The 15160-nt window shown below is 43.0% G+C and overlaps 2 protein-coding genes across 8 annotated transcripts in view; one reads left to right on the top strand and one right to left on the bottom strand.

The window, feature by feature from the left end:
* ranbp10 (RAN binding protein 10) overlaps positions 1–3108 on the bottom strand; it is a 126410-nt gene extending 123302 nt beyond the window's left edge. For 5 of the 6 annotated variants that reach the window (XR_004414537.1, XR_004414536.1, XR_004414538.1 and 2 more), the window contains exons 1-3: positions 2884–3108; positions 2105–2216; positions 1965–2017 (exon numbers count right to left, since the gene is read on the bottom strand). Coding sequence is in view for 3 of the 6 variants with exons in the window: in XM_033036265.1 (XP_032892156.1) it covers positions 1965–2017; positions 2105–2216; positions 2884–3076 (358 nt within the window). In the remaining 3 variants the exon portion in view is untranslated. The remainder of the gene's footprint in view (positions 1–1964; positions 2018–2104; positions 2217–2883) is intronic. The other variant, XM_033036268.1, reaches the window with a different exon arrangement.
* Positions 3109–3726: 618 nt separating this feature from the next.
* Positions 3727–15160, top strand: part of tsnaxip1 (translin associated factor X interacting protein 1) — a 46435-nt gene continuing 35001 nt past the window's right edge. The window contains exons 1-5 of one of the 2 annotated variants that reach the window (XM_033036264.1): positions 3850–3997; positions 5385–5490; positions 6192–6304; positions 7538–7664; positions 8856–8949. In XM_033036264.1, coding sequence (XP_032892155.1) covers positions 3948–3997; positions 5385–5490; positions 6192–6304; positions 7538–7664; positions 8856–8949 — 490 coding nt within the window. In that variant the 5' untranslated portion in view covers positions 3850–3947. Of the gene's footprint in view, positions 3998–5384; positions 5491–6191; positions 6305–7537; positions 7665–8855; positions 8950–15160 lie in introns of both variants that reach the window. The other variant, XM_033036263.1, reaches the window with a different exon arrangement.

Here is a 15160-nt window from a genome sequence, read left to right as displayed (position 1 = left end):
AATATTAGGTGAAGAACTAGCAAATAACAAACATCAGAATTAGGACATGAAGATCCTCAGCATTCACTGCCATTCAATAAGATCATAGAGTAATTGATCACATCAACTACCTCCCCGGAAACTACTCATGCTCATTGGGAATCTTCCTATCAATGCTATAAAATATTCAAAAACATTGCGTTTGCCAGTCTATGAGGAACTTTCAAAGAGCTGTGACATATGTATATTAAATGGGCATCACATGAATATGAAATATGCAGATGGTAGAGCTGCTGCCTCACTGTGCCAGAGACCCGGATGACCTCGGGTGTTGGCTGTGCGAAGTCTACACGCTCTCCCTGTGACCACATGGGTTTTCTCCTACATCCTAAAGTCGTGTGGGTCTGTAGGTTAATTGGCCTCTAAAATTGCCCTTAGTGTGTTGGAAGTGGATGCAAAAGTGGAATAACATAGAACTAGTGTGAAAGAGTAATTGATGGTTAACGTGTACTCAGTGGGCCGAAGAACCTATTTCCATGCTGTATCTCCAAAAAAAACGGCTTTGAAAAAAAAATACTGACTTCTAGTTCAAAATTTGCCTAAGGTAATAAATAGCCTTTCCATATCCATCTTGTCAAGACCTCTCATGATGTTATATGTTTCCATTAAGTCACTGAAACACCAGCAGACAAGCTAAGCCCGTCCAAAATGTCCTTGTATTGGCAACCCAAAAATTACTGGTTACAGTCCAAGAAACATTCTTTGAATTAATCCAAAGTATTTCCATCCTTCCTTAAATAAGGACACCAAACGTGGATTCACTAATGCCCTACATTACTAAAGCAAACCACTTTACTCTTCGATGCAATTCCCCGAGCAATAAGTGACATTCGAAAAGCTTTCCTAATTACGTGGTTTATCTGCAATCTAGCCATTTAAAAATAATTCACCAGGACACCCAGAATGCTCTGCATCTCAGAGTTCTGCAAGCACCTTCCATTTTTATTTGCTGTACTTTAAAAAAAAATCTTTCCTAAATGGACAATTTCCCATTTTCCCACATTATAATCCACCATCAAATCTCTGCTGAGAAGTAGAAACAAGGAACTGCAGATGCTGTTTTAAACAAAATGACACAAAGCGCTGGAAAAACTCAGTGGGTCACGCAGCATCCCTGGATAGATGATAATTCGGATCGGGACTCTTCTTCAGACTCAAATCCAGCCACTCACATAAACTACATATACTCCCTGCAGTTTCTAAATAGAACTGCAGCCTCTTGCAATCAGCCGTAAATATTCTAGCAGGATTGTTTTTTTAAAGGGTGAGTAAAGATAACATGTTAAGAATTACTTTAGTGCTGTACTACCACAATAACCAATTGGCAAAATTACAATATAAATAAAACTGCTGTAAATAAAACTCGTACTAATGTCAAAACAAATAAGAATTAATGTATTTTTACATCATTTCCAAAATATTATGCTGTTGAGAAGACAGGAAATTTTGAAGTTGCTTTGTTTAAAGAGTCTCATCGTTTCAACATGGAAACATGTACATCATGGGAAAGGATAATTCTGCACAATTGCACGGCGTCAGCGTGAATAGCTGCATATATTTTTAATAAAGTATTATATGGAAAAAAAACCTGATGAGCATAAAAACACACACAATCCATCCCTTGTCTCTCTGCTGCACTGCGCGCAGCCATCACGTGATCATATGCTAATAATGTCAACAAATGTACCAGAAGGGAGCACGTGACCAGTTCCTTAGTTTTACTGGATTTGGTAAATGGAAGATCTACTTAAACCAAAGCACGTCATCGGCATTTTCAGACAGTCAATACGACCGGCACCGTCCCCCTCCTTTTAACTCGACTTTCCACTAAACAAGCAAAAATAATCCACATGTGTTTTGATTTTTCGCCCCAATCTAAGTCATGTACTTCGAATATCAGCAGCAATTACACAACAGTGACTTACCTGGGAGCCGATTCATGTTGACACCCTGAGCAGACAGTCCGATGCCCATGTACCTGCGAACAATGAAAGATGCAAGTAAGAAATCCAGCCACCGCCATGAAAGAGTCACGTAATGTCAGAGACGGCAGGAAAAGACTTACCCGTCTCTGCCTTTGCTCACGATTTTCACCTCGAAGTAATAAATGCCACAAGCAGCGGGGATCGGGTGCGTTGCACGAACGGATGCAGCATCTTTGTGATTTTTTCCATGTCCTGATTAAGGAAAACAATAATCACCTTCAGAAGCACCTTACGGGATTTTAGCATCTAAATTGATCAAATCTCAGTTTTCGCAATGGAATTACGTCACTGTTAAAGCAAATATAACCCTCAAGAAAACAAATGAAATCATATTTTCTTTTGTAAATCCATCTTAACTGCTGACGAACCATCAAATAAATATCCTTCACTGGGGTCTGTAGGATTTCCTTCATTGTCAAAGGACTACATACGAGTATTGTTACAATTTTGAACAATATAAGAAGCTCAGCCAAAAGGAGATGTTTATTTAAAGCAACTAACAAAATATGATACTGCACTGCCACCATTGAGACGATCAGCAGGCACTTTGTTGCTCAGAAATAATTCGGTAATCATTTAACAAGCGGGCATAACGCCAGGAATGGGGCACTTTTAAAATCACATATGTAGAGAAGTGATTGTATAAATTGTGGAAACAACATCTTAAAAATAAAATTAAATATTTACTGGAACTACAACCAAGAGAATTCAATGACGTCAACCAGCATTAAGAACGTTACCTGTCACATTGCCAATCATACTTCTAAATGACCAGAAAAAAAATCACTATTCACAACACGATCACCCACCAGGTTCCCTTTTTTTACAGGATTAAACTAGATTATTCCACAGAGATTACCTTTATAGTGTACACGGAGATTGTTCTGTGACAGTCCGATATAGTTGTACTTGTCCTTCGGGCTCCACGATCGAGGCAGTGGGGTCTCATCTTCGTTCACAGCTGGATAGAGACGCTTTAATCTTTCATTTAACTCTTTTTCTTGATAATTCAGCGCAGAGTCCCCGTGGTTTGAAGCTCCAAACTCGGCCATCTTGGATCCTATTGTGTGTATATCCCGGATAACGAACGGATTGTACTGGCACCTCATTGGTGGCCGTATTGCTCAGGGCCCGGGCGCTGCGCGCTAGGGCCGACGGGGGTTGTAGTTCATACCCGCGGACTGTCAGCGCAGTGGGAGGGAATTGCGACTACAACTCCCGGGGTGCAACGCGGTTCCAGCACGACGCACCAACACGCCGCTTCGGTAACTGATTGGGTGTCGGGGGAACCCGAACGCCGCGGGTCGGTGAATTGAGGAGGGCGGGGCAATATAAACGCTGGGGATGCTGGGAGTTGTAGTCCTACCCAAACTGTCAAGATCACGATTCTGAAAGCAGGGGGTCGATTAAATCAAGAGGAATTACCCCACATTGACTTTAAAAAGGGTTTTTTTAGTTAAAATAAGGACGCAATGGGAGGGTAAGATCACGGATTATATAAGTGAGCGTCTTCTTCATAGGCTCCGGACAATAGGCACTACAATACCCACAAGGCTGCACATGCTGAGCGAAAACAAACAGCTGGAATGCGGGTCGGTCGACTTCGAGCGGCGACATTAATCGCAATGTCAACATCGACTCTAGCTTTTCGTGTCGTTTTTTTAAAATTAGAGGTCAAATTCACGATTACTTTTGTATGAAATAAATTAACAGAACTCACCGCGATGCTCGCTCAATTAAATATAAGCTTTCGCTGCATTAAATATAATGTTGCTGCTGCCGGCAGTAGGTGGCTCTCGCTAGTCTGTGACAGGCATCAAAGGCAACGTGGGGTCCTAAGCGTCGGGGGCCTTTACGGATCGCCATGGCAACGGGCTGTACACAAAAAGAGGGAGATCCAGCAGCTCTTTTCTCATCTCAGTTATGTCTACTCCTTCAGGGGGGCGTCCGAAAACACAAGCTCTGAACCCAGGGTAAGGCTTTCACGAGTGAATACCAAGACGGTGGCGTAGCGGTAGAGTTGCTGCCTTACAGCCCCAGAGACCCGGGTTCGATCTTGGTTCTTGTTCTTGGTTTCTTGGTCCTCCAAAATATTCCAATGGAATTTAAACTGGAGGTGGTGGAGGGAGGGCTTAAGCCAGAAAGGGTTATTGGGAAGAAAGAGCTACTTTAAATGTATTTGCATCTGGTTGGGTAACTATAGTAGGGTGGAGATTATTCCATGCTTTAATTGTGCGGGGGAAGAACGAATTGCTGTACACATCTGTCTTTGTAGCTGGGATCACAAATTGGATCGAATGCCCTCGTCTGCTCTTAATTGGTTTGGGTTTGGTTTAACATTTTGTAAAAACAGGTCAAACAGTGAGCTTCACGTCTGTCTTGGTCCTGATTACGGGTGCTGTCTGTATGGAGCTATCTGGTTCTGGTTGACCATTGCGCAAACACCTCATCAGTGGTTATCTCGCGTAGGTCGGAGTGAGTAGAATAGCGATTAAATTTTGAAGTGTGCCTTTTTGGCCAAGTTGAGGAGATCTAGTTGCACAATCCCCTTTTTAAATGACAAAATCAGGAGCAGCACGTGTTTTGGGTGGTAACATATTCCATTCCCTTATCGTTCTTCGGTAAAGGGAATATTGGAAGCAAGGTTTATTGAAATTTAGTGAATTAATGATGTAGGGACCATTATTTTGTCTTGTTTCATGGCAGTTGGTGCTCTGGGATGACGGGAGATTTGATAGCGTGATTTTGTGAATCTCCTTGTAAATTGCAATGTCTTAGCCTAATTCTGCGGAGCTCTAGGGTATCCCATCCGAGAGAAGTCAACATATTATTCACGCTTGATTTGCGTTTGTAGTCATTACATACAAAGCGGGCTGCTCAGCGTTGTACTTTCTCCAGGGTGATCTTGTTGTTGTTGTTGAATGGATCCCATACGGCTCCACAATACTCCAATTTGGGCCTGACCAAAGACTTGTAGGCATTCTATTTGACGGATGTACTACATGCGTAAACATTTCTCTTGAGAAGGCCGAAAGTTCAATTTGCCTTGTTAGGCACTTGATTAATATGCGTTGCCCAACTTAAATCTTTGCTTAATTCGACTCCTAGATATGGGTGATGGTCGACAGCAACCAATGTATGGCTACCCATTTTGTAAAAGTGGTTTGATCTTGTGTGAGACATGCATGGTATGACATTTGGTTGTATTGAATGACATCTGCCAGGTTTTTGAGACTTTCATTAATTCTATTTGTGGAAATCTCTCCGAGATAGGGATCATTCTCATGAAGATTGATCTTTATTGATTTTAATAGGATCAAATTCTAATTTGTCACTTTTATTATTTTTGTTTCATTATAGAGCAGTGTCAAGCAAAGCCAATGTGGCTGCACCCAGATCTGCCTGTCTAACTTATCAGCTACAAGGCAGTGATAAAAGATACCATCTTCCACTGAAAGAATTATTGGTAAAGCATTTTAAACACTCAAAATAGACCTAAATAAGTATTTTAGGTAAACTAAGAAGCAATTGGATGATGGACAAAAATCGTTGGCGTGGCGGGGTGTTAGGGAGGGGGGGGGGGGAGGGGGGGGGGGGGGGGGGGGGGTAGATGGAACTTCATTGCTAAATGCAATCATATTGTTTTAGATATGTTTTCTGACAGCTGCCACAATAAACCTAAGTCTTTTTATTCATTTTCTTTCATCATCATGTTTCTACTTCTGAATCATTTTCCTTCATTGGTCTGCGTTTTAAGAATGTGTTAATCAGTGTTTCTCCATTTGTTTCCCCTCAAAACATTCCCAAGCAATAAGTAAGGTCAGAGTATCGATGTATGTATCTTGACTGCACCTAAAGTGTGGCTTGGGAGACACCACCAAGAAGATAAAGGGGAATTTAATACCAACATAGAAAAATTGTATAGGAAGGAACTGCAGATGGTGGTTTACACCAAAGATAGACATAAAATGCTGGAGTAACTCAGCGGAACAGTCAGCATCTCTGAATAGAAGAAATGGATGACGTTTTGGGTCAAGACCCTTCTTCAGACTTCAGACAAATTTGTATTATTTCTTTTACGGTTCTTGAAGACGGAAATAATTTTCTCTTTGATAAGTCCTTTTTCTATTAATTCACAAACTGACCGTGCATTTCTTTGTCATGTAGCCGAGTGTGCAAGTGAATGAGGGGTACATATCCAGCTGGCCTGGGCACATAACTAGCGAGATTATTCAACATAAACAAGCGTCCCAGCCATCAAATATTGACAAGCAGCATGGGTAAGAAGAACACTTTGTTAATAGATATTGTTAAAGTCTAGAATTGGAGGCAGTTATACTTTATAAAGATAAAACTGTACATCAATTTTAAATGACATGTCGTTGCTGCCTGAACCATTTCTATCAGATATAATAAAAGCCTCTGTTGATTTTACTCAACTTAACTTAAGATGGTTACAATTGGACTCTGTCTTTGTCGCCAGAAATAGTGACAAGGCAAAGTTGAGGATTCTCACCTTGGAAATAGGAAAATGTGCCGGCCTTTCTATCCCCAGAGAATGCTGCATTATTCAATTAGATCAACTGATCTGTACTACTTCTAAATGTTTATGGGAATAGAGCAGGAAGATACTTTTATCCTCAAAGTATGGTTTTTGACTAACTTTACAAAGCATCTTGCCTAGGCAACGCAGTAACTATTACAAGGACACTGGACAGCCACATCTGCAAGTTGCAGTGTGAAAGGTGACCTTGCACTTTCAGTAGCTGCAGTTTCACACAATAACCTAGACAGAATAAAATGTAGAAACTAAGAACTGCAGATGCTGGTTTACAAAAAAAAGGTATAAAGTGCTGGAGAGTAACCATGTCAGTCAAGCATCAGTTTAAATAGTAAATACTTTTACTTGATACATTTCTGATCCTGTTCACTAATCTTTGCCTCATATCGCTGGTTATCAAGCATTGTTCACTATAATTATGGGAACTTGCAACACTGGCCATAATTCCATGCCTTGTATCTGCCCCATGACTTTTAAAAGTGGTTCTTAAGACTTACTTTGTTCCTTTATAATGATAGATGATTAAGCCGCATATCATATGTGTCTGTCTCTACAATAGGAGAGTCTACAGTTGTGTTAAGCTGCATCAGTTGTGGCTCCCCGTCAATGAATCTTAAAATCCCATTGTCTCATTCTACAGTTGCTTGCAATGTAGATGCTATCAAAAGTAATTTCAGCAACTATTGGCAAATTGTGTAGATTCCATTTCTCGATCATCTGTATGGGACTTGTGACTGAATATGCTTGCAAATGCTTCACACAATGGACCACACAATTATTGAGAGAAATGCACACAAATTGAAGAACATTTATTATTTGTAATAATATATAAATAATGCACCAAGCAAAATTTCTGCAATAATGCCCGGTGCTCCATTTTACTGAAGGCAGCAGAAGTGGATATATTATAGCAGTGACTTGTTTTTCTAAAATTCCTCTTTTAATCGTTCAGATATAATGCTACATATGTAAACAGTTCACCAAAACCTCGATTCTTGGAAAAGCTGGAAGACCACCTGAGGAAAGAGCTGCAAATCTTGGACCCAAATATACCTAACGCTCAGGAAGTAAATCTACAAGTGCGTATAAAATTAAAGTATATAGCTCAGTAGCAATGTAACATTATGAATGATTATATCATTTTTCCTTTGTGACCATCCCAAACACTGTCTAATTTTCACAAAACAATGGCAAGTAATAAAACAATCCATTCTTCACAAAAGGGTGTGTTTTGAAAGGAAATAAAACCCGTACAATGCAGCTAATTGTCACGTTTGCTTCTGTGACACCACCATATGCATCCTGCCAATTAGATAATTGCCCTTTATTCCTTAACTCTTTCTACTGCTCCGAGGCCTGTTTCCTGAACGCATCAATAATTTGTTTCCAAATCTACAGGCTTTAACTTTCACTGACAGTTCCTCCTGGAGGACTTTGCAGAATGCTTTCTGGAGTCCATATCAATGACATAAACCGACTTTTCCCTGCCTATGACTTCAGTCATCTCACCAAGTAATAAGAGTATTCAGATATGACCTCCTCTTTATTAACTTGTGAGGCTATTAATCAGCTGACGATTTCTGTGGTGTTGTGTAACTTTGATCTTAACAAAAGACATAAGCACATAAAAGATAGAAGTAGAAAAGGGGCATTTATTTCTTTGTGTCTGTTCCATCGTTCACTGAGGTCATGGCTAACCTTTTACCTCAGTGCCACTTTGCAGCACTAACCTTGTATCCATGGCTTCCCTTAGAATCTAAGATGCTATCAATCTGTCTTGATTGTCCTGAGCAATTAAGTCACCAATCAATTTCCTTTGGATGAAGAAATCACTTCTCATCTTAGTCCTGAATGGTCAAACCATTTTTTAAGAACTAAAATTAATTTTAAAAAACAGTTGTCAGCAGATTTTCTTGAATAATGATTGCAAGAGATTTTACAGATCCTCATTTTCAAAGTATTCCCTTTCCTCAGATGGTGTAGAATTTCCTAATTGTCAGCTGAATGTTTAGTTTGAGATGATCTAGTGTGTATCAACCCTCAGTGATCAGTGGGATCTTTGGCTTTCCTTTCATCTAACTCTTGCACCAGGATTCAAGAAAGCTCTCTAGAATACATAGAATAAGTACAGCATCAAAAGCTGCAGTTGATATGAAATGTTTAAAATCATTTACCCATAGCCTGTGGTAATCATTTCCTAAATTATTAAAGTACTGAGTTCATCCCTGCATCTCATTGCTGAGTAACTAATTATTCTGCTTTCTACAAAGGCTTATCGTGAAGTGTTTGAATATTTCATTGAGGATTTAAAAACCTACAAGCCATTGCTCTCAGCCATCAAAAATGAATACGAAGTTGTCCTAGGTACGTAATTTTCACAGACTATGCTCCTATACTGCACCCCCAAATATCTGAGTGGATAAAGATGAAAACATTTGATCATCAAGCAGGCAGTTATTAACCAATTAATTACTCGTATCAATTAGAAATTGTCCATTCAACAGTTAAGTGTAACACAGGTATTTCTGTTTAAAGATGATTTCAAATGACACATGCTACTGTCAAGAACTCCTCAGTAGTGTTAAGGGCCTGTCCCACTTGGGAGACCTCCACCGCGACCTCTGGCGACCTTAAGCGACTAAAGAAAAATCAAGTTCGGGGTGACCAACGACCTCCTACGACCTTCATCGACTATGTGTACGACCTCCTATGACTATGTTGAAGACCTCCCTCGACTATGAAGAAGACCTCCTTCGACCTTCTTCGACTATGTTGAAGACTGGCTTCGACCATGTACATTTTACTCGAGGATGGTCTCTGGCAAATTGGTCCGTGAATGAGCACGAGCCCCTTCCACCTCAGAGGACCACACCGAAAACCACCAGTGACGAGTGTCTACAGCTCAAATGATCACCTGATAAAATGATGTCATGTCTGCATTTTTTTCTCACTAAAAAATGCCTCCCAGGTTTAAAAAAAATAATAATTCTGAACCATGCAAGCAAGGAAGGAACTAGTTTGGAGGATGTTAGTAAAATGCAGTAGCCCTTTTGCTTCAGCAGCCTTTTAAGAAAGGCAGAAGGGGAAGAGTAAGGGTGAAGAGGAAGTACAAAAAGAGGTCTCAATGGGTGAATGGAGATGATGTGATGGACTGTCCCAGTACACCAGATGACTTGAAGAGAGGGGCGCTGGGCTTTGACAAAAGATGGAATGTTAAGCACATATGTTGGGCAGTGGTTGGCAAGCATGCCATTCTTGTCCCTGTATCCCTCATTTTCCTTTTCGTACAGGATGGCATTCTGCTGGAACCATTCCTCAAGTTCCCCCTCCTGCTGCCTGGTGAAGGTGTAGAGCATAACCTTCCTCCAGCCCTCCCTCACCACCAATGGGGCATCTGCCTCTGATGCTGTGTCAGACACAGGAGAAAGGGCTGCTTTGCTGCCTTTAAATGAGGCAGTGAACGATGTGGTGGTGGTGGGGACATGTACTACCACCCTGGTCTCCTCCTCCAGGGGTCTCTCATGCAGGGCTACCTCCTCCTGCACTATAACCTCCTGTGACATCACCTCCTGCCACTCCTCCTCCTGGGTGGGCAACACCTGCATGGCAGGTTTTTTTGAGGGTTGTGCCCTCCCCCTGCGCTGCTGCCTTTTTGGTGCCAACTCTAAAACACAAGTCTCCTCTCCAAAAAACTCTCCAGCTATGAATGAACATGCCTTGGAGTGACAGAGGTGACGTTCCGCTGTTTAAATCACCTTTTTTTTCTACTGACCTTTTTTTCACCCCGGAGCTATTACCTTCAACTACATTCGACCACCTTCGACTATCTACGACTAGCATCACGACCTACTACGACCGGCTTCGACTAGACCTACGACTAAAAAAATATCGATTTTTCCCACAGCGACCTATTTTTCGTCGCGATCAATTTTTAACATCTTGAAAAATACGCCGCGACCTAGCTGAAGCCTCGACCACGCAGAGACCACTCTCGACCATTAAGGAGAGTGACGAAAACCTCCTACGACCTCGTGGCGACCTCGGGGCAAACTCACCAGAGGTCGCGGCGGAGGTCGTCCAAGTGGGACAGGGGCTTTGCACTGATCCTTGGACCTGTTCGAATTTACAATTTGGGGTAGGTGCTATCAGAGTAGCACAGGCAAATAATGGTGGAGGGAATGAATGCTTAATTTGGTGGATGGCATGTAGGTTAAGTGAGCTGCTTAGTCCGGAAGGTGTCAAGCTTCTTTGAATTTATTGATGCTGGATTCATCTAGGTTAGTGGATGTTCTTGTCGATGGTGAAAGTATTTTGGGGGATTCAGAGATGAGTTCATTGCCAGCGAATATCCAGCTACTGACACTGTTGTAATGATGGTATTTGTGCTGCTTGTCCATTTTCGCTTGTGTTTAACGTTGATCTCCAAATATATGAGTGAATAAAGATGAAAAACTTTGATGTTAATAGATAAGAAACTGATTGGATTGGTTCTATCGAGGAAGGATCAGGGGTCAGTTCTCCTCTATGCACCAAAATGAAGCAGTGTTTCAGAGGACTCCTCTTCACATTACACATATAGATCAGCGATGTGTTACATATACAGTCCAGAGCAGACATGGTGATGGTAGTCAACGTCACAGTGTTTATTTTTAGTTTAGAGATACAATGTGGAAACAGACCCTTCAGCTCACCGAGTCCACGCCAACCAGCAATCCCCATACACTACCACTATCCTACACACTAGGAACAATTTACAATATTTACTGAAGCCAATTAACCTACATAACCTATACGTCTTTGTATTCTGGGAGAAAACTGGAGCGACCGGGGAAAACCCATATGGTCACGGGGAGAATGTACAAACTCTGTGCAGACAGCACCCGTAGTCAGGATCGAAGCCGGGTCTCTGGTGCTGTAAGGCAGCAACTGTGTCGCTCCAGTGGCATTGAATAGTTTTGCCTCTGATTCTGTCAAGGCTGAAGCTGAGGACGTACAGAAGATCTCTAAATTTGTTACATACTGCTAAGTTACGAAAAGTACTGAGGTCACATCCAGCATTGCAAAATTCATCTCCTGCCTTTGAAGGCAGCATGCGGTTTGCAAGGACTTTCCAAAGGTACACAATTTTTGAGGGTGTCACATCAGAAGATTAACTGGAAGGGCTTCCACTATCTTAATGTGCAGCTGGCATGTGGTCACAGCCACAATAATCTGGTAAATCCAAATTACACAGGAGGCACTCATGACACTCACACCCTCACTCATGACACTTACACCCTCTGGCAATCTGCTGTACTTTCAATGTTTTAGCTACCAAAATGTTCCAAAGGATAACTGCTTTGGAATGATGCCTGCCTTTTAAAGACATGACTGCTGGCACTGTTGTTAGCATTTGTGGTGACTTTCAACCTCTGGCACTTATAAGGGCGAAACCATTTGTGGCTGCTGGCTAGTAGCAGGAGGGAGCTAGAAGCAACAGTGACAGTCCTCTTCTGAACTGCATGCCAGAGATAATTGAATGAATAAAGATACTTCCAGAAACTTGAACTATATTATTTTACAGTTCGCATTTGACCTTTTTTCTACTGCTGATTATCTCAGATTTCCTTTAGCCAACAGGGGCCGCGGAGCGTTTTTGAAAGTGGGGGGCGGCTGAGCGATCACTGATCACCAGCCTCGGGGGTACCCGGCGAGCGTGCAAAGCGACTGAGAGGTGGGAGGTTGTGGGAGGGGGGCACACCCCCTCCCACAGTAGGGACTTTTTGAAATTTAATGTATTAAAATCATGTTTTAGTGCATTGTTGAAGTATGATTTCAATGTATTTTGTTTGAAGTATTTTTAAGATAATGTAGGGCCTACATGAGAGATAGGAGCAGGTGATTATTATTTTTGACATGAAACGAAACGCCACCCAGTCATTTTCTCCAGGGATGCTGCCGTACTGAGTTACTCCAGCATTTTGTGTCTATCTTCCCTATTGCCTTGCCCTTCCTCCCAGACTTTTACAAGGTTTCCCCTTCAGTGCTAGGCCCACCCTCTTTGTGAAGGGTCTCCTGAAGCGCTGTCTCTCCACTCTCTGCTGAGTTTGTCGTCTGCCGTTGCCTCTGGTGTGATCACTCGAAGTCCATGTTGTACGTCTCTTGGAACAACTTCTCCTTGTTTGTTCCACCACAGGATTGTGAACAAGCTCAGTCTCCTACTCCCCTCCCCGCAACGTAAATAGCCCGAGGGTCTACACATGACTGAGACCTTTCATTGCTCACCCATTCTGGCTTCCCTACGAACTCTTGACATCCTTCCAGGTGTGAGACCAGAGCTGACCCTGGAATCTATCCGAGGTTAGCCAGTGTTTGGCATGGCAGCTCTCTGTGTTTTTAGTTCCTGATTCCTCTATAAATAGGAGCAGGTAGGTTGGGTTGTTCAGCAGCGTTCTCCATTAGTCCGACGCCGTGACGTGCCCTCAGACCACGGGCCCCTCCTCCCGTCGCTCGCTTCCACACGGCTCCGTGTGCGAGTGTGGGAATCCTCCACTCTCCCTCCCTCCACCCCACCCCCCCTTCACGTTCACCGGCCCGGTAGTCCGCCCCAACCGCGGTGAGTTGCTGACCCAACCCCCCGTCCCGGTGTGTTACAGGTGAGGTTGGTGCTTCCTGCAGACACTGAACCGTCCGTGTCAGTCACTAAAGTGCATCTGCTGGGCTGGCCGCTAACTCCTGGGGGAAACATTGCTAAAAAGGTGCGGGGGCTGCAGCCCCCCCCCCCCCCCCCCCCCAGCCCCCGGTTCCATGGCCCATGGCCCATGGCCAAAGCTTGGCTGGTGGAAGACTGTTTGCCTGTAGGACTCTGCAAATGATCGGGCAGTATAACCTCCAGCAATTGTTAATCTAGAGGGGCCAAACTCTGGTCTGCATTGTCCCATCATCATTTTCAGCAGTATGAGTTCCCTGGTTGAATGAATGACAGTTAACAGCAAGGGCACAGATGGAGTAGGAGAGGGTGCAAAATTAATTGATGTCATTCAAAGAAAGGACAGACTAATTTTATGTCGTCCTGTTTCCTAGGATAGTGTATTAACAATCCCAATAATCTGGTGAAGGGTAGTTGCTGGTGGAATTATCAAAAAAGCTCATCAGCGCCTCTACTTCCTGAGAAGATTACGGAGAGTCGGATTGTCAAGGAAGACTCTCTCTAACTTCTACAGGTGCACAGTCGAGAGCATGCTGACCGGTTGCATCGTGGCTTGGTTCGGCAATTTGAGCGCCCTGGAGAGGAAAAGACTACAAAAAGTAGTAAACACTGCCCAGTCCATCATCGGCTCTGACCTTCCTTCCATCGAGGGGATCTATCGCAGTCGCTGCCTCAAAAAGGCTGGCAGTATCATCAAAGACCCACACCATCCTGGCCACACACTCATAGAAACATAGAAACATAGAAATTAGGTGCAGGAGTAGGCCATTCGGCCCTTCGAGCCTGCACCGCCATTCAATATGATCATGGCTGATCATCCAACTCAGTATCCCGTACCTGCCTTCTCTCCATACCCTCTGATCCCCTTAGCCACAAGGGCCACATCTAACTCCCTCTTAAATATAGCAAATGAACTGGCCTCGACTACCCTCTGTGGCAGAAAGTTCCAGAGATTCACCACTCTCTGTGTGAAAAAAGTTCTTCTCATCTCGGTTTTAAAGGATTTCCCCCTTATCCTTAAGCTGTGACCCCTTGTCCTGGACTTCCCCAACATCGGGAGCAATCTTCCTGCATCTAGCCTGTCCAACCCCTTAAGAATTTTATAAGTTTCTATAAGATCCCCTCTCAATCTCCTAAATTCTAGAGAGTATAAACCAAGTCTATCCAGTCTTTCTTCATAAGACAGTCCTGACATCCCAGGAATCAGTCTGGTGAACCTTCTCTGCACTCCCTCTATGGCAATAATGTCCTTCCTCAGATTTGGAGACCAAAACTGTACGCAATACTCCAGGTGTGGTCTCACCAAGACCCTGTACAACTGCAGTAGAACCTCCCTGCTCCTATACTCAAATCCTTTTGCTATGAAAGCTAACATACCATTCGCTTTCTTCACTGCCTGCTGCACCTGCATGCCTACTTTCAATGACTGGTGTACCATGACACCCAGGTCTCGCTGCATCTCCCCTTTTCCTAGTCGGCCACCATTTAGATAATAGTCTGCTTTCCTGTTTTTGCCACCAAAATGGATAACCTCACATTTATCCACATTATACTGCATCTGCCAAACATTTGCCCACTCACCCAGCCTATCCAAGTCACCTTGCAGTCTCCTAGCATCCTCCTCACAGCTAACACTGCCCCCCAGCTTAATGTCATCCGCAAACTTGGAGATATTGCCTTCAATTCCCTCATCCAGATCATTAATATATATTGTAAATAGCTGGGGTACCAGCACTGAGCCTTGCGGTACCCCACTAGTCACTGCCTGCCATTGTGAAAAGGACCCGTTTACTCCTACTCTTTGCTTCCTGTTTGCCAGCCAGTTCTCTATCCACATCAATACTGAACCCCCAATGCCGTGTGCTTTAAGTTTGTATACTAATCTCT

Source organism: Amblyraja radiata, chromosome 17 (genome assembly GCF_010909765.2).
Source record: "Amblyraja radiata isolate CabotCenter1 chromosome 17, sAmbRad1.1.pri, whole genome shotgun sequence".
In the NCBI taxonomy this organism is placed as follows: domain Eukaryota; kingdom Metazoa; phylum Chordata; class Chondrichthyes; order Rajiformes; family Rajidae; genus Amblyraja; species Amblyraja radiata.
Note: the sequence above shows the minus strand (reverse complement) of the source record. Positions and strands in the feature narration are given on the sequence as shown.